The 25113-nt window shown below is 50.3% G+C and overlaps 1 protein-coding gene across 3 annotated transcripts in view; it reads left to right on the forward strand.

The window, feature by feature from the left end:
* LOC140426134 (very-long-chain enoyl-CoA reductase-like) overlaps positions 1 to 25113 on the forward strand; it is a 158396-nt gene that overhangs the window by 118264 nt on the left and 15019 nt on the right. Inside the window, exons 1-7 of one of the 3 annotated variants that reach the window (XM_072510533.1) lie at positions 3384 to 3424; positions 3985 to 4035; positions 4542 to 4593; positions 11783 to 11827; positions 15126 to 15229; positions 18172 to 18287; positions 24074 to 24179. In XM_072510533.1, coding sequence (XP_072366634.1) covers positions 3422 to 3424; positions 3985 to 4035; positions 4542 to 4593; positions 11783 to 11827; positions 15126 to 15229; positions 18172 to 18287; positions 24074 to 24179 — 477 coding nt within the window. In that variant the 5' untranslated portion in view covers positions 3384 to 3421. Of the gene's footprint in view, positions 1 to 3383; positions 3425 to 3606; positions 4036 to 4541; positions 4594 to 11782; positions 11828 to 15125; positions 15230 to 18171; positions 18288 to 24073; positions 24180 to 25113 lie in introns of those variants that run through there. The other 2 variants (XM_072510532.1, XM_072510531.1) reach the window with 2 other exon arrangements.

The following is a 25113-nucleotide window of genomic DNA, read 5'->3' on the forward strand; positions in this document are numbered from 1 at the left end:
GTAAGCCTACTTGTGACAATGAAGATTATTATTATGAGACAGGCTTTGAAGAAGTTTTGATGCTCATTACGTCCTGGTGGGTTGCTGAGGAGATTCATCTTGTTTGCGTCTGCCATTTAATGTGCAGTTTGTCGTGCGTCCGACCCCAGTTTATCTGTTAATTCATGTTCGCCGCGTGTTACTTCTGGATGTTAGAGTATGAGATAGGTAGGGGGCGGTATATGAGTATGGGGAGAAGGCGAGCCGGGTGCTGGCACATCAGCTTCGCAAGAGGGAGGCAGCGAGGGAGATTGGTGGAATTCGAGATAAAGGGGGGAATACGGTGTGGAGTGCGGTGAGAATAAACGAGGTATTTAGAGACTTCTATGGGGATCTGTACAGGTCTGAGCCCCCGGACTGGGGGGGGGAGGGAATGCGGCAATTCTTGGACCAACTGAGGTTTCCGAGGGTGGAGGAGGAGGAGGTGGTTGGTTTGGGGGCGCCGATTGGGCTGGAGGAGCTGGTTAAAGGATTGGGGAGCATGCAGGCGGGCAAGGCCCCGGGACCTGGTGAGAATTTTTAAGGAGGCGAGGGAGGAGGGGACTCTGCCCCCGACAATGTCCCGGGCACTGATCTCGTTGATTTTGGAGCGAGATAAGGATCCATTGCAATGTGGATCATATAGGCCGATTTCGCTTCTCAATATGGACGCTAAGTTGTTGGCGAAGGTACTGGCTACGAGCATTGAGAACTGTGTCCCGGGGGTCATCCATGAGGACCCGATGGGGTTTGTGAAGGGAAGACACGAATGTGCGGAGGCTCTTAAATGTGATCATGATGCCCTCGGTGGAGGGGGAAGTGGAGGTAGTGGCGGCTATGGACGCGGAGAAGGCCTTTGATCGGGTGGAGTGGGAGTATCTATGGGAAGTGCTGCGGAGGTTTGGGTTCGGGGAAGGGTTCATAAGATGGATCAGGCTTTTATATAGGGCCCCAGTGGCGAGTGTGGCTGTGAACCGGCGGAGGTCGGAGTGCTTTAGGTTGTACCGCAGGACGAGGCAGGGGTGTCCCTTATCCCTCTTGTTGTTTGCATTGGCAATTGAGCCGCTGGCCATGGCACTGAGGGAGTCTAGGAACTGGAGGGGATTGGTCCGAGTGGGGGGAAGAACAACTGGTGTCGTTATATGCTGATGACCTGTTGTTATATGTTGCAGACCCAGTGGAGGGGATGGGGGAGGTTATGCGGATCCTTAGGGAATTTGGGGACTTCTCGGGCTATAAGCTCAACGTAGGGAAGAGTGAGCTCTTTGTGGTGCATGCGGGGGACCGGGGAAGGGGGATAGATGAGCTACCGCTGAAGAGGGCGGAAAGGAGCTTCCGATACCTGGGGATCCAGGTAGCTAGGAGCTGGGGGGCCCTGCACAAGCTCAATTTGACAAGGTTGGTGGAACAGATGGAGGAGGACTTCAAGAGATGTGTTAGGGTAGGGTGCAGTCGGTCAAGATGACGGTCCTCCTGAGGTTCCTGTTTGTGTTCCGGTGCCTGCCCATCCTAATCCCCAAGGCTTTTTTTAAACGGGTAAGCAGGAGTATTATGGGATTTGTGTGGGCGAATAAGACCCCGAGGGTGAAGAGGGTGTTTTTGGAGCATAGCAGGGACATGGGGGTCTGGCACTGCTGAATCTATGTGGCTATTATTGGGCAGCCAATGTGGCGATGATCCGTACGTGGGTAATGGAGGGAGAGGGGGCAGCGTGGAAGAGGATAGAGGTGGCGTCTTGTGTGGGTACAAGTCTGGGGGCGCTAGTGACGGCACCGTTGCCGCTTCTGCCAACAGGGTACACCACGAGTCCGGTGGTGGCGGCGACTCTGAAGATCTGGGGGCAGTGGAGGCGACATAGGGGCGAGGTGGGGGCCTCGGTCTGGTCCCCGATATGAGAGAACCACAGGTTTGTTCCGGGTGGGATGGATGGGGGGTTTCTGAGCTGGCATCGGGTTGGGGTTAAAAGAATGGGGGACCTATTCATCGATGGGACTTTTGCGAGCCTAGGGGTGCTAGAGGAGAAATTTGGGTTACCTCACGGGAATGCTTTTAGGTACGCGCAAGTGAGGGTGTTTATGAAACGGCAGGTGAGGGAATTTCTGCTGCTCCCAGCACGAAGGATTCAGGACAGGGTGATTTTGGGTGTATGGGTCGGAGAAGGCAAGGTCTTGGCAATCTATCAGGAACTGCAGGAGGCGGAGGAGGCCTCAGTGGAGGAGTTAAAAGGCAAGTGGGAGGAGGAGCTGGATGACGATCTGTGGGCTGATGCCCTGAGTAGGGTTAATTATTCCTCCTCTTACGCCAGGCTCAGCCTAATACAGTTCAAAGTTGTCCATCGGGCGCATATGACAGGGGTGAGGATGAGTAGTTTTTTTGGGGTGGAGGACAGGTGTGTGAGGTGCTCGGGGTGCCCAGCAAATCATGCCCACATGTTCTGGACATGCCCGGCGCTGGAGGGTTCTGGAGGGGCTTTGCGAGGACGGTGTCCAAGGTGGTGAACGCCTGGGTCAAGCCGAGCTGGGGGGTAGCATTATTTGGGGTATTGGACGAGCCGGGAGTGCAGGAGCCGAAAGAGGCCGGTGTTCTGGCCTTTGTGTCCCTGGTAGCCCAGCGAAGGATCCTACTAATGTGGAGGGATGCGAAGCCCCCAAGCGTGGAAGCTTGGATTAACGATATGGCAGGGTTCATCAAGGTGGAAAGGAAAAAGTTTGATTTGCGAGGGTCTGCGTAGGGGTTATTCAGGCGGTGGTAACCGTTCCTAGACTTTCCCGTGGAACATTAGGTGGAGGTCAGTAGCAGCAGCAGCGGGGGGGGGGGGGGGGGCGCATTTGTTTTTTCTGTTTTGTTTAGGTTAGAGTGTGGCATTTTCCATACTGGCGTGTTTATTTGTTAAATGGGGGTTATTGTATTTTGGTGGAAATCTCATGTATAATTTTTGCTTGTTTTGTCTTTTTTCTGGTTGGAGTGTTTTGTTGAAAATCGTTGAAACTTTGAATAAATATGTATTTTTAAAAGACGATGAGATAGGTAGTGTTGATTGTTTGCTTTGCTGACTCCATACAGTCAAATTTCTTCTTTTTGTTTAGAACCATGGAATCTCATAGCTTTATTATCTGATTGAGTTACCGGGATTTTAAATGTTTTCTACTTTGACAAACAAAAAGATTACTGATCCCTAATCGGATTGTAATGAAATTTGGGATTCTGTCCAGGATTGTACCGAAATTCGGGCGTCTGGTCTGGGGTCGTGACACTAGTTAATGGGCATCCTGGGAAGGGGACAGTTGACTGATCAAGTATGAAGCATCGGTTTGTTTATATAATGCACAGAAAAATGTGTTGATATGTATGTACGATATTCACCCAGACACTCTCACCCGCAATGTGAGATATTTTGAAATGAATGGTATGCTGGTCCAGTTACACTGCTTTGCTCTCTCTTTATAGTGCTCGCGACTGAAGGTTTTACGTTGAGTGTTTGTCACGATTCCTCGGGGATCTGGTTATCTCTGACTGTTACAAGCCATTAGTTTGAAGGATGAGTTTGCAGGCAGTGAAACAGCTGGATTAAGATATGGGGTGTTGCTCAATTATAACCGAGTGTGATAGTGAATTCTTTCTGGGGTATTGAGTTACAAAGCCATTCCCATCAGTTGCGTTGTTTTAATCATGCTCCTGTCACAATGCCCCTTTACAATTATTACTGTCTGTAAAAGTCAGGGGCACGCGTGCTTGCCACCTCCTTCACATTTGTGCTGCTAGGCGCCTGCTCAATTCTTTGTGCAACCTTTAGCTTTTACTCCTGGTGCCCACCGAAAAGCAATGGCACCAATGCAGACGATAGACTTAACCACTGTGTTTACTGTGAATAGCTTAAAGAAGAAAGCGGTCACTGCTGCTATCACGCAGCAAGCAAGAGAGTCCTCAGCCACAACTAAAAAAGCTAAATCGTTTGTTTTCTTTGAGGTGGAAGTCCTTAATGCCAAGACCAAGGAGCAGCTCTGCTTCCTCGACAAGGTGAGGTTCGAAACGTTACTTTAAAAGAGAAATCCCGCATGGATAGTTGTGGCTGTTGCACGATTGATTTTGTGAGACGTAAATACTTTGTGCTGCTTTGCGTTTGACCCAATTGTTCTTTGATAGATGGAGGCACTCACTGAGAACAAGGGCACCCGAACCTTCCGTCTATTTTTACTCAATATAAAGTGATAAATTGATTTGAAGGACGCTTTTGAAGTGACTTAGTTGACGCGCATTAAACTCTTGTCACAAAGAATGAAGTCAGGATTAGGTGCTACTGGCTTTGTTGCGGCGGAGGAGGTGGGGGGTAGCGGAATTTATTTCAGCTGCTGTTATGCCCCTGAACATCTGAATGTCACACTAATATGTGATTATGCCCTTAGGGCAGCGCACCCTAAGGCCCTTCCTCCTGAAATCTGCATTGCGCTCGGCCAATTCCCTTTCTGCTCCCAAGTTTGCAGCACGTAGAGCTACTGACTGCATTTTGTTTGCATCCTATTTAGGTGGAACCAAATGCCACAGTGGGTGAAATTAAATCCATGTTCCATAAGTCATGTAAGTAGAAGAACGGTGGAAGACTTTGGAGAAATCCCAACGATAGCACCCTTGTCATATTTGAATCCATTTACCTAGTTTTGTCTTTACGTTATCCATTTTCATCTCGGTTCCTCCTGTTAAAACTCTGTTTAATTTAATGCCACGTAGTTATTTTTAGTCCAGATATTTCTTTCCCTCACAGCCTGGAATTGAGGTAATTTGTGAAGGAAAATGTCCTGGGAGGTTGTAAATCATTACCGGCAAATCCTTTTGGGCGGGCGACAATTCCTGGATCTCTGGTCTATTTATTCCTCCCTCCAGCAGCTGCCCTCGGGATAAATGTAACAATAGTTATCAGGAGGATGTGTTCAGTGAAGTCTGATAGCTGGAAAGCGGAGAAGCAACTAGAGGTGAAGCTGTAAACGGGCAATGGCTGAGCTTCAAATCGGGGGGTAGGTTGGGTACAGGGCTGGCACCTTTATACGAGGGAGGAAAGAAAGACATCCGCAGTTCGAACTCCCGTCATGACTAAAGATATAGGGCAGGATTTTCCCAGCCCATTGGCGGCGAGTTGGTAGTCAGGGGGTGCGGAAATAAGGTGGCAAAAGGCATGAGGGGAGCCCAATATATTCCTGCCACCGTGGCATATTGTCGACGGTGGGAATCTTGGCAGCGTGGCCCGTCCACTGGGCAGCCCATGGAACCCCTTAAGTGGCCAATTGAGGGTTGCTTCCCACTCTTGTGGGAAACCTACAAAATCCTGAAGGGGCTTGAAGGGGTGGGCACTTGAGAGATTGTTGGTCGGGAAATCTAAAACACAGGGGGCACAGTCTCAGGATAAGGGGGGGGGGGGGTTTGATCATTTAGGACCAAGATGGGGAGGAATTACTTCACCCAGAGGGCTGTGAATCTTTGGAATTCTTCACCCTGCGGGATTTTGTGGGAGCTCCATAATTGAATACATTTAAGAGTGGATTGGACAGATTTTTAGCCTCCCAAAGGGATTAGGGGAACTGGGGAGCAGGCAGGGAAGTGGCGTTGAAGTCGGGGATTGTATTGAATAGTGGATCAGGCTCGACGGGCCACGTGATCTATTCCTGCTTCTAATCCTTAAGTACTTATAGAAACATAGAAAATAGGAGCAGGTTGACCATTCGGCCCTTCGAGCCTGCTCCGCTATTCGTGACTGCTCATCCAATTCAATAACCTGACCCACCTTCCCCCCAAATCCTTTGATCCCCTTTGCCACAAGAGCTCTATCTAACTCCTTCTTGAAAACATAAATGTTTCGACCTCCACTACTTTTTGTGGTAGCGAATTCCACAGACTCACCACTCTCTGGCTGAAGGAATTTCTCCTCATCTCAGTCCTGAATGATCTACCCCGCAGCCTCAGCCTGTGACCCCCTGAATCTGGGCTCCCCCGCCATCAGGAACATCCTAATGCAGGACAGTACAGACCGTCAGAGATCGGCTGGTGAGATGGTACATGAAACATGGCAAATGTTTGATGCAGAGAAGTGTGAAGTGATTCATTCCGGAAAGAAGAATGGAGTGAGGCCAGAGAAACAAAATACTACTGTGATGGTATGTATTAGGGGTAGTACGGTACCTGTGAAGCCGAGAGGCTATTGGCAGACAGGTCCCGGGTCCTGGTTGGATCTGCCGCCTGCTGGCTCCGCCCAGAAAGACGGAGTATAAGAGCCCGGGTTCTCCCAGCAGCCGCATTCTGTAACTGAGCTGCTGGGGAACAAGTCTTGCTTAATAAAGCCTCAATTGACTTCATCACTTCTCGACTTGAGTGAGTAATTGTTGCGCTACATCTACCATTTTAAAGGAGTGAAAAACAGTGAGACCTAAAGTGGGAGGTGCCTGACACAGATCTTTGAGGGCAGTAGGGCAAGTTGAGATGGCTGTTTTTTAAAAAGCATATAGTACCCTCAGCTATATAAACCGAGGCACAGAGTATGAAAGCAAGGGAATTTAGCTAAACTCATTGGTTTGGCCTCAATTGGAGTGTTGCGGACTATCTAGGGAAACATTCCTTGGGAAGAATGTCAAAGCATTGGAGAAGGTGAGGAGGAAATTTACTAGAATGAGACCAGGGATGAGAGAATAAACTGCGTGGAATGAATAGTGAAGCGAGCATTGTACTCTTTCGAGCAAATTGGTCAAGGGGAGATTGAGTAGAAGTATTGAAAAGTACGAGGAGTTTTCATAGACTACACGGGGAGAACATTTTTCCATTCAAGGGAGGATCAGTAATCACCAGAAGAGACAGATTTAAGATAATTGTCGAAATCAAAAGAAGGGAAATGAGGAGAATTGTTTTTACAATGAGTTGTTATAATCCCGATTATCCTGTCAGAAAGCAGGGTCAATAGCAGCTTCCAAAATGGAATTAAATAAAAGCTATTTAAAATGGGCATGGGCATGGTATAAAATGGGCAACAGAGTGGTATAGAATGGGTAAGGGAGTGGTATAGAATGGGCAAGAGAGTGGTATAGAATGGGCAAGGGAGTGGTATAGAATGGGCAAGGGAGTGGTTTAGAATGGGCAAGGGAGTGGTATAGAATGGGCAAGGGAGTGGTATAGAATGGGCAAGGGAGTGGTATAGAATGGGCAAGAGAGTGGTATAGAATGGGCAAGGGAGTGGTATAGAATGGGCAAGGGAGTGGTTTACAATTGGGCAAGGGAGTGGTATAAAATGGGCAAGGGAGTGGTATAGAATGGGCAAGGGAGTGGCATAGAATGGGCAAGGGAGTGGTATAGAATGGACAATAGAGTGGTATAGAATGGGCAAGGGAGTGGTATAAGATGGGCAAGGGAGTGGTATAAAATGGGCAAGGGAGTGGTATAGAATGGGCAAGGGAGTGGTATAGAATGGGCAAGGGAGTGGTATAGAATGGGCAAGGGAGTGGTATAAGATGGGCAAGGGAGTGGTATAGAATGGGCAAGGGAGTGGTATAGAATGGGCAAGGGAGTGGTATAAAATGGGCAAGGGAGTGGTATAGAATGGGCAAGGGAGTGGTATAGAATGGGTAAGGGAATGGTATAGAATGGGTAAGGGAATGGTATAGAATGGGCAAGAGAGTGGTATAGAATGGGTAAGGGAATGGTATAGAATGGGCAAGGGAATGGTATAGAATGGGCAAGGGAATGGTATAAAATGGGTAGGGGAATGGTATAGAATGGGCAAGGGAGTGGTATAGAATGGGTAAGGGAATGGTATAGAATGGGCAAGGGAGTGGTATAGAATGGGCAAGGGAGTGGTATAAAATGGGTACGGGAATGGGATAGAATGGGCAAGAGAGTGGTATAGAATGGGTAAGGGAATGGTATAGAATGGGCAAGGGAATGGTATAAAATGGGTAGGGGAATGGTATAGAATGGGTAGGGGAGTGGTATAGAATGGGTAGGGGAGTGGTATAAAATGGGTAAGGGAATGGTATAAAATGGGTGGGGCAGTGGTGTAAAATGGGTAAGGGAGTGGTATAGAATGGGTAGGGAAGTGGTATAGAATGGGTACAAAGAACAAAGAACAAAGAAAAGTACAGCACAAGAACAGGCCCTTCGGCCCTCCAAACCTGCGCCGACCATGCTGCCCGTGTAAGTGAGTGGTATAGAATGGTTAGTGGTGTGGTATGAAATAGGTAGGTGATTGGTATAAAAATGGGTCAAGGACTGGTATAAAATGAGTAAGTGAGCAGTATAAAATTGGTAGGGGTGTGATATAGAATGGGTAGGGGAGTGGTATAAAAAGATTAGGGGAGTGGTATAGAATGGGTAATGGAGTGGTATAGAATGGGTAGGGGACTGGTATAAATGGATGGGGGAGTGGTATAAAATGGGTAAGGGAATGGTAGAGAATGAGTAGGGGAGTGCTATAAATGGGTAAGGGAGTGGTATAGAATGTGTTGGGGAGTGGTATAAAATGTGTTGTGGTGGTATGGAATTGGTAGGGGAGTGGTATAGAATGGGTAGAGGCGTGGTAAAGAATGTGTAGGGAAATGGTAAAGAATGGGTAGAGGAGTGGTATAGAATGGGTAGAGGAGTGGTTAAAAAATGTGTAGGGGAGTGCTATAAATGGGTAAGGGAGTGGTAAAGAATGTGTAGGGGAGTGCTATAAATGGGTAAGGGAGTGGTATAGAATGTGTTGGGGAGTGGTATAAAATGTGTTGTGGTGGTATGGAATTGGTAGGGGAGTGGTATAGAATGGGTAGAGGCGTGGTAAAGAATGTGTAGGGAAATGGTAAAGAATGGGTAGAGGAGTGGTATAGAATGGGTAGAGGAGTGGTTAAAAAATGTGTAGGGGAGTGCTATAAATGGGTAAGGGAGTGGTAAAGAATGTGTAGGGGAGTGCTATAAATGGGTAAGGGAGTGGTATAGAATGTGTTGGGGAGTGGTATAGAATGGGTTGGGGTGGTATAGAATGGGTAGAGGAGTGGTGTAGAATGGGTTGGGGTGGTATAGAATGTGTTGGGGTGGTATAGAATGTGCTGGGGAGTGGTATAGAATAGGTTGGGGTGGTATAGAATAGGTTGGGGTGGTATAGAATTGATAGGGGAGTGGTATAGAATGGGTTGGGGTGGTATAGAATGGGTTGGGGTGGTATAGAATTGGTAGGGGAGTGGTATTGAATGGGTAGAGGAGTGGTATAGAGTGGGTTGGGGTGGTATAGAATGGGTTGGGGTGGTATAGAATGGGTAGAGGAGTGGTGTAGAATGGGTTGGGGTGGTATAGAATGTGTTGGGGTGGTATAGAATGTGTTGGGGAGTGGTATAGAATAGGTTGGGGTGGTATAGAATGGGTTGGGGTGGTATAGAATGGGTAGAGGAGTGGTGTAGAATGGGTTGGGGTGGTATAGAATGTGTTGGGATGGTATAGAATGTGTTGGGGAGTGGTATAGAATAGGTTGGGGTGGTATAGAATAGGTTGGGATGGTATAGAATTGGTAGGGGAGTGGTATAGAATGGGTAGAGGAGTGGTATAGAGTGGGTTAGGGTGGTATAGAATGGGTTGGGGTGGTATAGAATGGGTTGGGGTGGTATAGAATTGGTAGGGGAGTGGTGTAGAATGGGTAGAGGAGTGGTATAGAGTGGGTTGGGGTGGTATAGAATGGGTTGGGGTGGTATAGAATAGGTTGGGGTGGTATAGAATTGGTAGGGGAGTGGTGTAGAATGGGTAGAGGAGTGGTATAGAGTGGGTTGGGGTGGTATAGAATGGGTTGGGGTGGCATAGAATAGGTTGGGGTGGTATAGAATTGGTAGGGGAGTGGTGTAGAATGGGTAGAGGAGTGGTATAAATGGGGTTCGAAATTCCTTGGGCAGGATTCTCCGGTAAACAATATAGAAATTGCGTTCGGCCAGAGAATCCCCGTTTCCGACTAAATCGGGGGCGGCGCCGCTTTCGTGATGCTCCCCCCTCCGAAGCGGCGTACTCTAGGAGTACGGCGCGCACCATATCGACGGCCTAAGGACATTGCCTGAAGCCCACGCCCCGAAGCTCCACCCCCGATGGCCGAGTTGCCGACAGCGTGGGTCTCTCATAGTCTCACCCATTGGGAACCCGGCATGGTGGCTGCGGACTCAGTCCAGCGCTGCCACAGTCGGGGGAGGGCTGATCCGTGGGCATGGGAGACTTTGGCAGGGGCTGGAGAAACAGTTGGGGGTGGTCCGGGGCCACGAGCCATCCAAAAGGGGGACACTATTTTGCTGACCAGGTCCGGGCGTGACCGGCGCCATGTTGCATGGTGCAGTTGCTGCAGGCCGTTGCCACGTTGCATGGTGCAGTTGCTGCAGGACGTCGCCATGTTGCATGGTGCAGTTGCTGCAGGCCGTCGCCATGTTGCATGGTGCAGTTGCTGCAGGCCGTCGCCATGTTGCATGGTGCAGTTGCTGCAGGCCGTCGCCATGTTGCATGGTGCAGTTGCTGCTGGCCATCGCCATGTTGCATGGTGCAGTTGCTGCTGGCCGTCGCCATGTTGCATGGTGCAGTTGCTGCTGGCCGTCGCCATGTTGCATGGTGCAGTTGCTGCTGGCCGTCGCCATGTTGCATGGTGCAGTTGCTGCAGGCCGTTCCATGTTGCATGGTGCAGTTGCTGCAGGCCGTCGCCATGTTGCATGGTGCAGTTGCTGCAGGCCGTCGCCATGTTGCATGGTGCAGTTGCTGCAGGCCGTCGCCATGTTGCATGGTGCAGTTGCTGCTGGCCATCGCCATGTTGCATGGTGCAGTTGCTGCTGGCCGTCGCCATGTTGCATGGTGCAGTTGCTGCTGGCCGTCGCCATGTTGCATGGTGCAGTTGCTGCTGGCCGTCGCCATGTTGCATGGTGCAGTTGCTGCAGGCCGTCGCCATGTTGCATGGTGCAGTTGCTGCAGGCCGTCGCCATGTTGCATGGTGCAGTTGCTGCTGGCCGTCGCCATGTTGCATGGTGCAGTTGCTGCAGGCCGTCGCCATGTTGCATGGTGCAGTTGCTGCTGGCCGTCGCCATGTTGCATGGTGCAGTTGCTGCTGGCCGTCGCCATGTTGCATGGTGCAGTTGCTGCTGGCCGTCGCCATGTTGCATGGTGCAGTTGGTACAGGCCGTCGCCATGTTGCATGGTGCAGTTGCTGCTGGCCGTCGCCATGTTGCATGGTGCAGTTGCTGCTGGCCGTCGCCATGTTGCATGGTGCAGTTGCTGCAGGCCGTCGCCATGTTGCATGGTGCAGTAGCTGCTGGCCGTCGCCATGTTGCATGGTGCAGTTGCTGCTGGCCGTCGCCATGTGCATGCACAGCCAAGGACCCGCCAAATCTCCGGCCGTATCGGCAGCTAGAGCCGGATGCTCTACGCTGACTTGCTGCTGGCCCCCAGCCAAACGAAGGATCGGTGGCCGTTTCACGCCGAATGTTCGGTCATAAAAGGCAACCATTTCCCACACCGGCGTCAGGACATAGCCTGAGAATCGGAGAATGCAACCCCTTGTTTCTTGAATCGACTAATAGCAGCTTCTTTCAATGTTTAACCTGATTATGCAAATGTTGCTGACCCTGGAAAACATGACAAATTGGGATAAGTGAGTTTGGACGGACAGTTATCTGATTGCACCACTGTTCTGATATGAATCATGCCCCAATGGGAAATCTGGGTTCCATGATCTAGAATCAATCCCAAACTCACCACATCTTCACAATAACAGATAAATCCTATTTTTGCATTTCTTTTTCAGATCCTCAGTGGTATCCAGCAAGGCAATCCATCAGATTAGATCCCAGTAAGTACCTTTTTGCAATGTACAAGCTTAAATTGCATTTATGTTAGGTTAGATATGGTTATCTAACTTATTAGGAACAAAGTTTGATGAGGAATTGCAAGTCTTCACTCTTCCCTTTCCAAGATCTAGCCTTGGAATTCTCTCCAAATGTTGTCCCGGACTGCTTCAATGACCACTGACCGCGTAGGGTTTCAATCTCGTCTCCCGAGATTCTGTCCCCCTGGATTCCCGAGTCTGCACTCCAGCACAACTTCAGCTCTTCATCTACGTTGAGCAGAACATTAATTCGCCGGGCAGCGTGGTGGCACAGTGGTTAGCACTGCTGCCTCACAGCGCCGAAGACCTTGGCTCAATCCTGGCTCCGGGTCACTTTGCGGGTGGAGTTTGCACATTCTCACCGTGCCTGCGGGGTCTCAGCTCTTTCAAAGAGCTGCGACACGCACGATGGGCCGAATGGCCTCCGGTACTGCATGGTTCTATGTATGTCATCATTAGTGATTGGAGGAGATGTTGGCATCTGCTCCACCCCTAATGGGCTTAGTCACCATTGTTTACATAGGAACGTAAGAAATGGGAGCAGGGGTAGGCCACTCGGCCCGTCAAGCACATCTATCATCACGCAAGATTAAGGCTGATCTGATCGTGGCCTTAACTCCATTTTCCTGCCTCTCCCGTGGCCCAAAACCCATGACTCTCTTGTTGATCTAGAACCTAACTCCCTCTTCCTAGAATATATTCAATGACCTAGCCTCCACTGCTCCCTGGGATAGAGAATTTCAGGGGGACAGAGTCTCGGGAGACGAGGTTGAAACCCTACGAGGTCTGTGGTCATTGAAGGACAACATTTGGAGAGAATTCCAAGGCCCTCTGGGAGACAAAATGCCTGCTCATAGTGCCTTCATTTGGACCCAAACCATTTCATTCAGCTGCATCGACAATTTGGTTCTCATTTAGAAAATTTGCAGGGGATGAGCGGATTGAGCAACGGCGACTTACTGGTGTCATAATATACACCAGTATATCATGGAGCAGACACACACACACACACACTGATGGACATGCAGTGGGACCAATCAGCATACACAACACTGCAGCCAATCACCAGTGAGAGCACACGCACTATAAAGACAGGGGACAGGAGAGTTCCCGCTCATTCTAGTAGCAGCCAGCTCGGAGCACAGAGCTCACAGCCTGCAACACAGACATTCACCATGTGCTGAGTGCATCACCTGGTTAGGACTAGGCAAGGGTCAACAGTTAAAGCTGGCATTGCATTTACCCACAGTTCAAGTATGTTAATATCGTTAACCTTATAATAAAATAGAGTTGCACCACTTCCAGTGTTGGTGACCTGTATGTGATCCAGAACACCCAACACATCATGGTACAAGGAGTGGTTGCATACTAGCACTTCTGAGACCCACCTGCAACTAATCAGCATTCCGGCATCCTGAAGTATGGAGAACATCAACCCGCCGCCGCCGCTCCGCATCGCCGGCAATCTCGGGGTCAATTGGAAGATTTTTAAACAGCGCTTCCTGCTCTTCCTCGAAGCCACAGACAGGGAGAACGCCTCGGACACCAGGAAGATTGCTCTGCTCCTCTCCACGGCCGGGCAACATGCCATCCACATCTTCAACTCCCTCACGTTCGCAGACGACGAGGACAAGACAAAGTACAAGACGGTTCTCCTCAAATTCGATACCCACTTCAGCAGAGAGGTCAATGAAAGCTTCGAAAGGTACCTGTTCCAGCAGCGCTTGCAGGGTAAGGACGAGCCTTTCCAATCCTTTTTAACACACCTCCGCATCCTTGCGCAGTCCTGCGGCTACGGGCCCACCTTCGACTCCATGAAACGCGACCAGATCGTATTTGGTGTTCTGTCGGACCCGCTGCGTCAGCAGCTCCTCAAAATTAAGCAACTCACCCTAGCAACTGCCATCGAGACCTGTGTCCTGCATGAAAATGCCTCCAGCCGGTACTCCTTCATACAAGACTGTTTATCGACCTTAATAGTCCTGGAATTTCAGAAATGCTTCCAGCTGAAAGAATCTGCTTGCGAAGGCGTGTCTGGCGTCTAGTGGATGTGACATTGAGGTTCTGGTCACTGGGCTGAAACTAATATGGATTGCGTTGCACTCCAGCCAGCCACCACCTTGACCAGACTGTGTATGGCTGGGTGCAACATTAACCAGCAGACTGGCTGGGGGCATGCAGATTTTTGGGGCCCACACATCCTCTCCTGGAGAGCTGGGGGCCACTCACCAATACCACTTTTCAAATGTCAACCATTCATGTGCAAGGTTAAACAGGGAGAAGCAGCAGCTTATTTGACTGGGGAAGCATCACAATTGTCCTCCACATGCACATGTTAATATAATAATATATATATTTATACACGCACGTGTTGCCGGAGGGTTAGTTAGCAATCGGAGCCTTCCAGACTTGGGGACAATGAACCCAATGGTAAAACCCTGACTGCTGAGGGCAGACCTGGAACTGGGATCTGTGATGTTCTTGGCCCAGAGGGACACGGGAACAGTGGGGTGACACGGGGAGGTTGGTTGGCTGCTTTTCCTTCAGCTTATTCCAGAAAGGAACCAGCAGGCTTCCGGCAGATGGGGAGCGTTCTCAGGTCAGTGAGCCAAATTTCTGAAAGTAATATGAAAAAGGACTTGCTACCTATTGAGCGTTTTTCCACATTGTCTGAAAGTGTCTTGTAGCCGGTGAAGTGCATTTGAAGCGCAGTCGCTGTCGTAATGTAGGACACGCGGCACCTAATTTGCGCACATCAAGATGCCACAAACCGCGATATTAACCGGCTCACCTTTTCTTGTGATGTTGATCGAGGGATACATTTGCATAGTTGAAGATGCCAATGAGGTACCTTGTTTTCATATTCAAATATTCAATCAAATTAAGCAGGACTAGTGAGGTGAAACTGAACAGCTGCCCTCCTCAGGGACCTGGGTTCAGATCCAGCCAGGCTGCTGCAATTTAACATTCTGAATTTCAGCTTGATTCCCATTCTGAGTATGAGAGCGTTTCCACATTGCCTCAACACTTCTGTCTGATGTTGATGTCTTTGCCGCAGAAGGCTGTGGAGGCCAAATCACTGAGCGTCTTTAAGAAGAGATAGATAGGTTCTTGATTAATAAGGGGATCGGGGGTTATGGGGAGAAGGCAGGAGAATGGGGATGAGAAAATATCAGCCATGATTGAATGGCGGAGCAGACTCGATGGGCCGAGTGGCCTAATTCTGCTCCTATGTCTCATGGTCTTACGGTTCATTCCACAGAGGGAAAGTGTGTACGCGATGAAGAAATTCTGCAGACGCTCCCAGTCGGCACAACTGCGACCTTCTACTTCAAAGATTTGGGTCCACAAGTAGGCTGGACCACAGTGAGTATTCCTCTGATTGAGCTAACAAAGATAGAGAAATGTACCCCACATTCTTCTCCCTCTCTATCACCCCCCTCGCTGCTCCCTCTCAACCTTCCGCCACTCCTGCTCGTCGCTTCCTTCGCCCTCTGTCACGCCACTACCTCCCGTGTGCCTTTTTGTTCACCATTCCCTCCTGCTTCCTGGGAAGTGGGGGGGGGGGGAGGGGGGGAACATCGAAGGGAGTGATGAGCAGGAGGGAATGCGAAGATGGAGGGAATGCAAGTGCAGGAGGGAGGGAGTGTGGGTAGCAGCAGTGGGAAGGAATGGAGAGCAGGAGGGAAAACGGTGGGAAGTGGAAAAGGCAGCGGGTAAACAAGGGACACACTGCAATGACATTAGAGACAGGACAAACCGTGTACCAACCAATGGACATTTTGGCTGCTGGGTCTTCGTTCCAGCTCAATGGCAGGAATTTGAGTGGTTCCTTGTTCAAGCCGGGTCATTGATGTGTCCCATGTTCAGGATGCCCTGTCTCTGCTGTCATGAAATGGGAATTCAGGCAGAATGCCAGCAAAATAAAAATCCCTGGCTGGAGATCTGGACTTGTCACGGTGGCAGAAGCTGACCCCATGAATAATGTGGGGGAAAGGGGATATGGACAGGCATTTGAAAACAACTTTCAAGGTTCTGGACAAAACGGAGGACAGGAAGAGGGGAGCGGAAAGAAAGACAGCAATGCAGAAGTAAACGGGAGTGCAAGTGAAGGGGCAAGCGCGAGAGGGAGGGGAGACGGGGAACGGGGGAAGAAGACGATGCAAGTGGAGAGAGATGAGGGGATGAAAAGATAAAAGAACGGAGGGGTGGATTGTGGATGGGGAGGGAGAACGAAGAGGAGGAAAGGTTGCTTGAGTGGAGCTTCCATGTCGAGGGTGACAGGAGTATTTATTTTGTGATAATTCTTGTTACTAAGCAGACATTTTGTACCCGAGTGTGAGGTGGTCCTGCGGAGGGAATTGGGACTACAATTATTTATGGCTGGGGTTAAAGGCAGTGGGTGCCAATCCTCAATGAACTAAAACCAATATTTACCTATATTTAAATCTAATGTTCCACCATTTGAAAATAACTAGAGGAACCATCTTGAATGGGCATGTTCCGAGGGAGGGCCCCGGGTAATCTCTGGAGTGAGGAGGCCTGAGAGGCGGCTGGAAACAAAAGCTGGGGACAAATCTCAGCTGGCGGGAGGGGGAGGTGGTGGCAATAGCTAATTCCATTTACAAATTAAAGTGTAAGCATTAAGAGTTGAAAAAAACAACTAGTTGAAATTACATTCAACAAAACAATATAACAGAAGGAATCTAATATGGCGGCGTGGGAGCCAAGAATAGCAATATTGTGGTCCAGAGTGCCACCCAGTGGCCAGAGCCTGCAATGACGAGCAAATGCCGCATATTCTGGTGCACAGCAGACCGCCACACCAGACCACACCTAATAATAATAATTGCTTATTGTCACAAGTAGGCTTCAATGAAGTTACTGTGAAAAGCCCCTAGTCGCCACATTCCGGCACCTGTTCGGGGAGGCTGGTATGGGAATTGAACCCTTACTCTGAGATTATGCCCTCTGGACCTAGACTCTCCCACAAGAGGAAACAACCTCTCAGCATCTACCTTGTGAAGCCCCCTGAGAATCCGAAATGTCTCAGTAAGGTCACCTCTCATTCGTCTAAACTCCAATGAGTACAGGCCCAACATACACAACTTCTCCTCATAAGAAAATCCTTCCAATATATCCCCTTATTTGTGTCATCTCCCATCATAATCTAACCCTTGGAGTCCAGGTATCGTTCCAGTAAATTTGCCTTGCTCTCCCTCCAGGGCCAACATGTCTTCCATATGGTGTGGTACCCACAACTGAACACAGTGTTCCTGGGGTTGGTTTAGCACAGTGGGCTAAATAACTCGCTTGTTAATGCAGAACAATACCAGCAGCGTGGGTTCAATTCCCGTACCAGCCTCCCCGAACAGGTGCTGGAATGTGGCGACTAGGGGCTTTTCACAGTAACTTCATTTGAAGCCTACTTGTGACAATAAACGATTTTCATTTCATTTCATTTCAGATTGGATAGACTTGGATTGTTTACCTTGGAGCAGAGGAGACTGAGGGGAGACATGCTTGAGATGTAAAAAATTATGTGGGGCACAGATAGAGTAGACAGGAAGAAACATTTCCCCTTAGTGGAGGGATCAGTGACGGGGGGGGCGTAGATTTACAGTAAGGGGTGGGAGGTTTAGAGGGGAATCTTTTTACCCAGAGGGGGGTGGGGGTCTGGAACTCGCTGCCTGAAAGGGTGGTGGAGGCAGAGACCGTCATAACATTTAAGAAGTATTTAGACGTGCACTTGCGATGCCAAGGCAGACAAGGCTGTGGGGCAAGTGCTAGGAAATGGGATTAGAATAGTTAGGTGGTTATTTTTGACTGGTGCCGACTCAATGGAGCGACGGGCCTTTTCTGTGCTGTACGACTGCATGACTCTGAGGAATGGGAAATATCATTGACCTCGGGACCATCCGATTAAGTAAAGGGGATAATGTTCGAACCAGTGGGTGATATCAATGTGCAGATGGCAGGAGTGGATAGAATTGGATTCAGCTTCAACGCTGCTTTACCAACAGGCCAGATAATACTCACAGTCTGGGCTGTCATAGAGATAATGTCACATGGCAGCTACTGAAGGAAAAGCAATGCTTAGCGTAGGAATATGGGACCTTGGAGAAGAAGTGGGCCATTCAGCCCCTCGAGAAGATCACAGCTGATCTGATTGCGGTCTCCTCTCCACTCGCCTGTCTGCATCCCCCATTAACCCTTGACTCCTTTGTCTTGTGTCTACCTTGTATTTTATCCAATCATCACGTTAAGCTGCCATTTGTATGTACCTGTGTGTCGTCCTGTGACTGTAGGTGTTCCTGACTGAATACGCAGGCCCACTCTTTATCTACCTGCTCTTCTATTGTCGCCTGCCATTTATCTATGAGGAAGAGGACGAATTTACCAGCAGCCCTCACACGGTGGTGCAGTAAGTAAACTGGTTTAGGATGCTTGGCAACAGCTTAGCCCACAACAAGCTCCAGCATGGTGGAATCCCACGATTATCTGAGTTTGGCTGTGGATTTAAAGCTCAATGACTTTCGTTAAGTTCCTTCGTCCCACTGTTGGTGGCCGTGCCTTCAACCCTCGGGTTTGAGCCTCAGTTGAGTGGCACAGTGGCGCAGTGGTTAGCACTGCTGGCTCACAGCACCAGGGACCCGGGTTCAATTCTGGCCGCGGGTGACTCTCTGTGTGGCGTCTGCACGTTCTCCCAGTGCCTGCGTGGGTTTCCTCCGGCTGCTCCGGTTTCCTCCCACAGCCCAAAGAGGTGCAGCTGAGGATCGATGCCGATTCGATGGGCCAAATGGACTCCTTATGCACTGTCGGGATTTTATGGATTACAATCTAAACTGGCATTCCAGTCCAATACTGAGTGAGTACCATGTTGTAGGTGTGTTATTCTTCAGATGTAATGTTAAGCGGTGACCCTTCCCATCTTGTTCTGGGAGTTCGGGAATAGTGCAGTGCCCCGTTGTCCTGGCCGACACTATCGCCTCCAACTAACACCACAAGAACTGGCCATTCCTTGCATTGTGACTTGTGACCATTAACTGTGCGTGAAAGCTTTCTGGGGTTCAAGATCCTGCTTTTGGGGATTTAGACTTCAGGAAGTGTAGCTGTATCCTGGGTTTACCTCCCAGCCTCTGATCGGAGGAGGTTGCGTCCCGGGGATCGGGCAGTCGGAGGGCGGCTGGACCCCAGGACTCCGCTGTGCCCCAGCCAGGTGCTGTGCCTCTGGACACGTTCGTCCCTCAGCTGCTGGAGAAGCAACGGCAGGGCCGGGAATGCCAGAAGGCGCTGCCAACGACATCCAGGACAACACAGCAAGGGCGGCGTCCGCAGTACAAAGCCTGGTGTAAGAGGTCAGATCGATGACAGGAGATGTCTGAAGCATGACTCAATCCCTGAGGGCCATGGCTGAGGGCTTCACCTGCACGTTGCAGACAATAGCGGGCCTCTTGGACTGGCAGTGGTAGATGACGTTGAGGCTTCTGGAGCTCACTCCAGCTGCCCCTTCGTCCCATGTAGTTATCCAGGGGCCCACGAGCACCCGGAGCGCGGAGGATCCACTGCAGCACATCCCGGGGCCTGGGAGTGACCAGCCAATCTGAATCTCCCCTTCCTGAGATTGTTGCAACTCAGGTGCAGTGGGCAGAACAGGGCGATGTGGCAACACCGGTTCCACCCAAAAGGTAGGCCAGGGCCTTCCAGAGGTCACCCGCCAAGGGCATCTCAGGCAACAGGGTGTGGAAGACAGCAGGTTATTTCCACCTGAATGTCTATCCTGGAAACGCATCCAGACATAATGGGAGGGTTTGCAAGTACGGAATTCTAGGGACACAGTGTGGGCAGTGGTGAAGTTAGGCACAGATGGTTGGGGATCATTATCACTTTTGGACATGTCATTGAATTAAGTATAATTGTTCTTCACCACCTTTCATGCCTCACGTTCTTTAACCCTCCTCCCAGTGGCATAGTGTTTCTCCCCATCTGGTCACAGCTTTTTTCACTGACCCTCAATGTCGGCCAAATGGTTAGGCCCACTCGTTGTGAATGTTTTATTCGCAGTGATAGGACTCAGGCATCAATCCGTTAACCCTCGGCCAGTGGTTCCAACCTGCTCTCTGTCATGGTTCACCCCTGTACGGTAATAACATTTAGAGGCTCACCTCCTATTTCTCTGTCTTCGTCCCTTACTGGGAACTTTGTGAGCTACTCCCTGTCCGCTCTCCTGTTTGTTTTATACCTCGCCCTGTCTCTCTCGCTAGTCCCAGGGTTTTTGTCCCCTTTTTGAGTCTTGGATTTTTGTTAAGGTCCATTGAAACCTTTGATTTCAGCTCCAAGTCCCGTTGGTCAGGCGCATGGCCAACATAAAACAATCTAACCCACGCGTGTGCGGCTCTTTCCCAGCCGGGGAGGCCCAAGGTTGGTTGGGTCTTGGAGGTGCCAACCACAGAGCTGAAGACGAACGTTAGTTTTAGTTTAACTACATGAATTTTGAATCATTTGTAATCTTTTTTTGCGGCACACTTGGGAGGGTCTCCACAGCTCATGTTAGGAGCTACTGCCCTAGATCCCGCCCCTAATCCCCCTCTCCGCGCCGGCCATGGCGGAGCTTTACAGCGACCGGCGCGGAGGGAAAGAGTGCCCCCGCGGCACATGCCCACCCGCAGATCGGTGGGCCCCAGATCCCCCCCCCCCGAGGACTCCGCAGGCCGCCCGCAGAGCCAGGTCCCCAAAATGGGTGGCCGCTCGGCCCATCGCGGAGCGGAGCATCACCGGGGGGGGGGGGGGGGGGGCACTGCCAACGGCCCCCACGACGGGCGCGGCGCGATTCCCGCCCCCGCCAAAAAAACGGCGCCGGAGAATTCGGCAGCCGGCGTCGGGGCAGCTGGTCGGGATTCACGCCGCCCCCCCCCCCCCCAGCGATTCTCCGGCCCGGCGGGGGGGGGGGGGGGGGGGGTCGGAAAATTTGTTCCCAACAAACCATCCCTGCAGCCTGGGGTGTCTCTTAAAAATGCCAGGGATCTGCGATTGCCCGAGGATGTCACTGTCATGCACGCTCCTTCGCGTGAATCGCACCTGATGGTCGCACACCAGCTGCACATTGAGGGAGTGGAAGTGTGTCCTTGTTATGAAGGGGAATTCTTGACGCCACGGGTGCAGAGAGTGACAGGGATGAAGTCGATTACCCTCTGTGTAAAGGATGAGGACTGCCATGACCTTCACGGCCGCAGGGAGTGGGTATCTTCCTCTGCCAAGTGGCGGCAAGTCAGCCAGGATGTGGCACAGGTACTGCACAGTCTCCCTGGTGGGGTGAAGCCTCCTATGGCACATGTTGTTCAACAACTCCATGAAGAACACTTGGGTCCTGCACACTCTTGGTCTCTTCCTGCACCACCATGCCCCCTGTATGATTGGTGCAGCCTCTAGCCCCCCCTGAACCTGCCCTCCGGCCCCCTGGTCTCCTGCTGCTGGGTCTTCCCTGGGTGCCGCTGTTAGTTGCTGCTGGAGTCAGTGCTCCTCCAGAGCTGCGATGAGAAGAATAGCAGCTCCACTGGCACCACACCGATATCACTCGGTTACCTGCGAGGGAGAGAGACAGTCAGGCCGGGTAACATCAGTATCTCCCCTGACTCCTTGGCCTGCAGGACCTGGACGCCAGCAGTGCCACACCATATCCGGTCGGTGGCTCCCACTCACTCCCAGCTCAGGGACCCTCCCATGCCCATTTCATGACCTCTGCCAATGCCCTCACACAGTCAGAGCCGCCCTCGACCTCCCCTCCCTTATTCCCTATATCTCTGGGGGTTCTGACAGGAGGGATAGATATTCGCTCATCCCTAATGGGCAGGGTCTGCGGAATAGTGAGGTCCACGTTGCGGGTTAATGGATCCTGACTGTCAGGCACCGACACAAAAGCAAACCCAGTGCCTCTCGATCCCGTGTGCCCAGGCCTTGAATCCAAGGGTTTTCAGCCCATTCCTTGACTTTGAGACTGTGGGCAACTGACATTGTTACGGGTTAACTCTTGATGTCCAATTAGCTTGATGAGCATGAGCCTCAGGAATGTCAGAGGGCATAAATGCTTTCTGCTTCAGGAATAGGCAAAGCAAATAGGCACCCTTCCTACTCGGGCTGCATTATTCCGAGATCTCATTGCTCTCGTGCCTCTACACTAAGATTCCTGGATTGTCCACTCCAGAGTTTTTGCCAACCCCACCCCACCCCAGGCTGGGCACCGTGTCGCCTTCTCTTTTGGGGTCTCATTCACCCAGTCCATTAGGTCTGCCTCCTTGACTCTTATCGCACCCCACCCCATGTGGCCCGCAGTCGCCCCATACCCCCATGTCACAGACACCAGGCTAACACAGCCCTCTTCAGAACTTTCAAACAACGCAGGCAACAGACTTCAGGACCGCCCACACCAGCCATGACCCCCCCCCCCCCCCCCCCCCGCCCAATCCCGGAAACCCCCAACACCCTCCAGACACCCCATAATTCACGACACTGCGACGTCACACATGGTGAATGGGAAGATTCAATGAGGGCCTCTGTTTCTGGCCTCTCACGAGAGTTAACTAACGCGTGGCTATATCCTGCCCCTATTCTGTGGAGTGGGACTTATACCCACAACCTTGCGACTCAGAGGCAAAAACACTGGCATCTGAGCGACAGAGTTGATCAGGCAGGTGGAGCCATGGGACTGTCTCGAACAGGTGTGAAAACGACCGGTTCTGACTTGGGAACACACAGCTAAAGTGGATCAGGACACATGATGGTAATCTAATCAGCAGGTTCTATGGTCAGCAGACTAAACACAGGAGCTTTCTGTACACTCAGACTTAGCAACTTACCAACATGCTCTTGGGTGAAATCAATTTGGTGCCACATTTACACATCCTTACATTTAAGTTCAGGTCAGTAATATCGGCAGTTCCGTATGAAATCTTCTGACAGGATTTTTAGTGGACGGTAATTAGACTCCTGTTGATATTTCCCACTCGGAAAAGGAAATCAGAGATGGAAACCAAAACAAAATGCTGGAAATGGCTCCACAGATCAAGGCAATGTGGGCGGAAGAAGAGTTAATGGCCCAGCTATCAGATCTGAGAGTGTTAGATCTGAGAGTGGAGGGAACAGGAGGTTACATCACTGTCAGCTTCGCCTGGGTTAAGTTTAAAACGGTATTTCATTTTTCTTTGATTAGACCATGGGACCAGAGTGTCGCCGGCAATGCCAGCATTTATGGCCCGGCCATAATTACCCTTCAGAAGGCCTGCAGCCGCATTATAATATTTAAATGACCGACCTGCCTCCTGGATGTGGGGTGGTTCCCGCTCCCCGTTCTGGAATCGGGCAGGTTCGAGGCGGATTGGGTTTTATAGAATGTCTACAGTGCAGAAGAACGCCAATCAGCCCATCAAGTCTGTACCGATCCTCTGAAAGAGCAGCCTGCCAAGGCCCACTGACCCTCCCTTTCCCCGTAACCCCACCCAACCTGCACATCTTTTGGACATTCAGGAGCAATTTATCATGGCCAATCCACCTGCGCTGCACATCTTTGGACTGTGGAAGGAAACCGGAGCACCCGGAGGAAACCCACGCAGACACGAGGAGAACGTGCAAATTCCACAAAGTCAGTGACACAAGGCCGGAATTGAACCCGGGTCCCTGGTCTGTGAGGCAGCAGTGCTAACCACTGTGCTGCCCAATGGGTTGAAGATTTAAAAAAAACATTTTACATCCACCTGACCCTTAACCCCATCCTGTTTTTGTGGGAATTAAAATTCTCCCCCAAATTTTTGAACATTGACCTTTTGTTAGAATTAGTAAAAGTCAGACCTTTTTTAAATAAATTTAGAGTACCCAATTATTTTTTTCCAATTAAGGGGCAATTTTAGCGTGGCCAATCCACCTAGCTTACACATCTTTTGGGTTGTGGGGGCAAAACCCACGCAAACACAGGGAGAATGTGTGAACTTCACACAGACAGTGACCCAGAGCCGGGATCGAAGCTGGGACCTCGGCGCCGTGAGGCAGACAGTGCTAACCACTGTGCCACCGTGCTGCCCAGTAAAAGTCACACCTGTCATAGGCTGGCAAGGGAGTTCCTCATGCCTTTGGAGGAGGCAATAGCAGGAGGTGCTGGCCTGTCATTCTTGAGATTTTGCTTCCTGTTGACGTTTAACTTTGTCCCCTTGTCTTTTTCAGCTTGGCTGGATTTTGCCACTCTTTCCATTATGTCAAAAGACTGATTGAAACTCTCTTTGTGCATCGCTTTTCTCACGGTACAATGCCTCTACGCAACACTGTTAAGGTAAGCGCTTCCAAGCTGTTGACCTGCGTTAACCTCTTGTTACAACATAGGTTCAAAACTTTTCATCATAAATATGTCCATTTCGAAATATGGCATCCTTACTGGACTGTAAGTGTGGCAGAGATAATTTCAAAATATGAATGATGTGTTGGGTGCTCTGGAGCCGTGGAACACATACAGGCTTAAAATAGCGCAACACCATTTTATTAAGTCAGAAACTGTTGAACACACTTTCACTGTGGGTTGACACGATATTAGATTGAACTAAAGACCTATGCCTTGTCCTAACCAGTCTATGCACTCAGCACATGGTGAAGATCTGTGCTGCAGGCTGTGAGCTCTGTCGAACTAGGAGGCTGCAGCTCAAATGAGCGGGAACTCTGATGCCCCCTGTCTTTATAGTGCGTGTGCTCTAACTGGTGATTGGCTGCGGTGTTGTGTGTGTTGATTGGTCCTGCTTTGTGTCCATCAGTGTGTGTGTATCTGCACCATGATATACTGGTGTATATTATGACATCCCCCTTTTATAAAAGAATGTATATGTGTGGCAATAAATAGTGTATGGTGAGAATGTTCCTAATTACGTGTGGGGTGCGAAGACATATTTACAGGACTACGTACATGAGAACTAAGCTATTTACATGGGAAGGTGCCTGGTGCAGAGAAGCAGTATGCAACAAGAATAATGAGATGAACACTATATACAAACCAGGTAAACGATCAAACAAAGCAACAAAACAATTCAGAAAGTCTATAAGTCCGCAAAGTTCATAAATTAAGTCTCTGAGGTGGGCGACGAATTCTGGTTGACTGCCTCAAGGGTGGGTCAAGAGCCGCCGGTTCAGGAGCGGGCTGGACTGCGTCAGAGTCAGGGGGATGCAGAGTGACAGAGATTTCTGCATAGTCTGTGGCAGGGTCAGCAGGAGGGCGAGGC

This window comes from Scyliorhinus torazame, chromosome 7 (assembly GCF_047496885.1).
Source record: "Scyliorhinus torazame isolate Kashiwa2021f chromosome 7, sScyTor2.1, whole genome shotgun sequence".
NCBI lineage: Eukaryota > Metazoa > Chordata > Chondrichthyes > Carcharhiniformes > Scyliorhinidae > Scyliorhinus > Scyliorhinus torazame.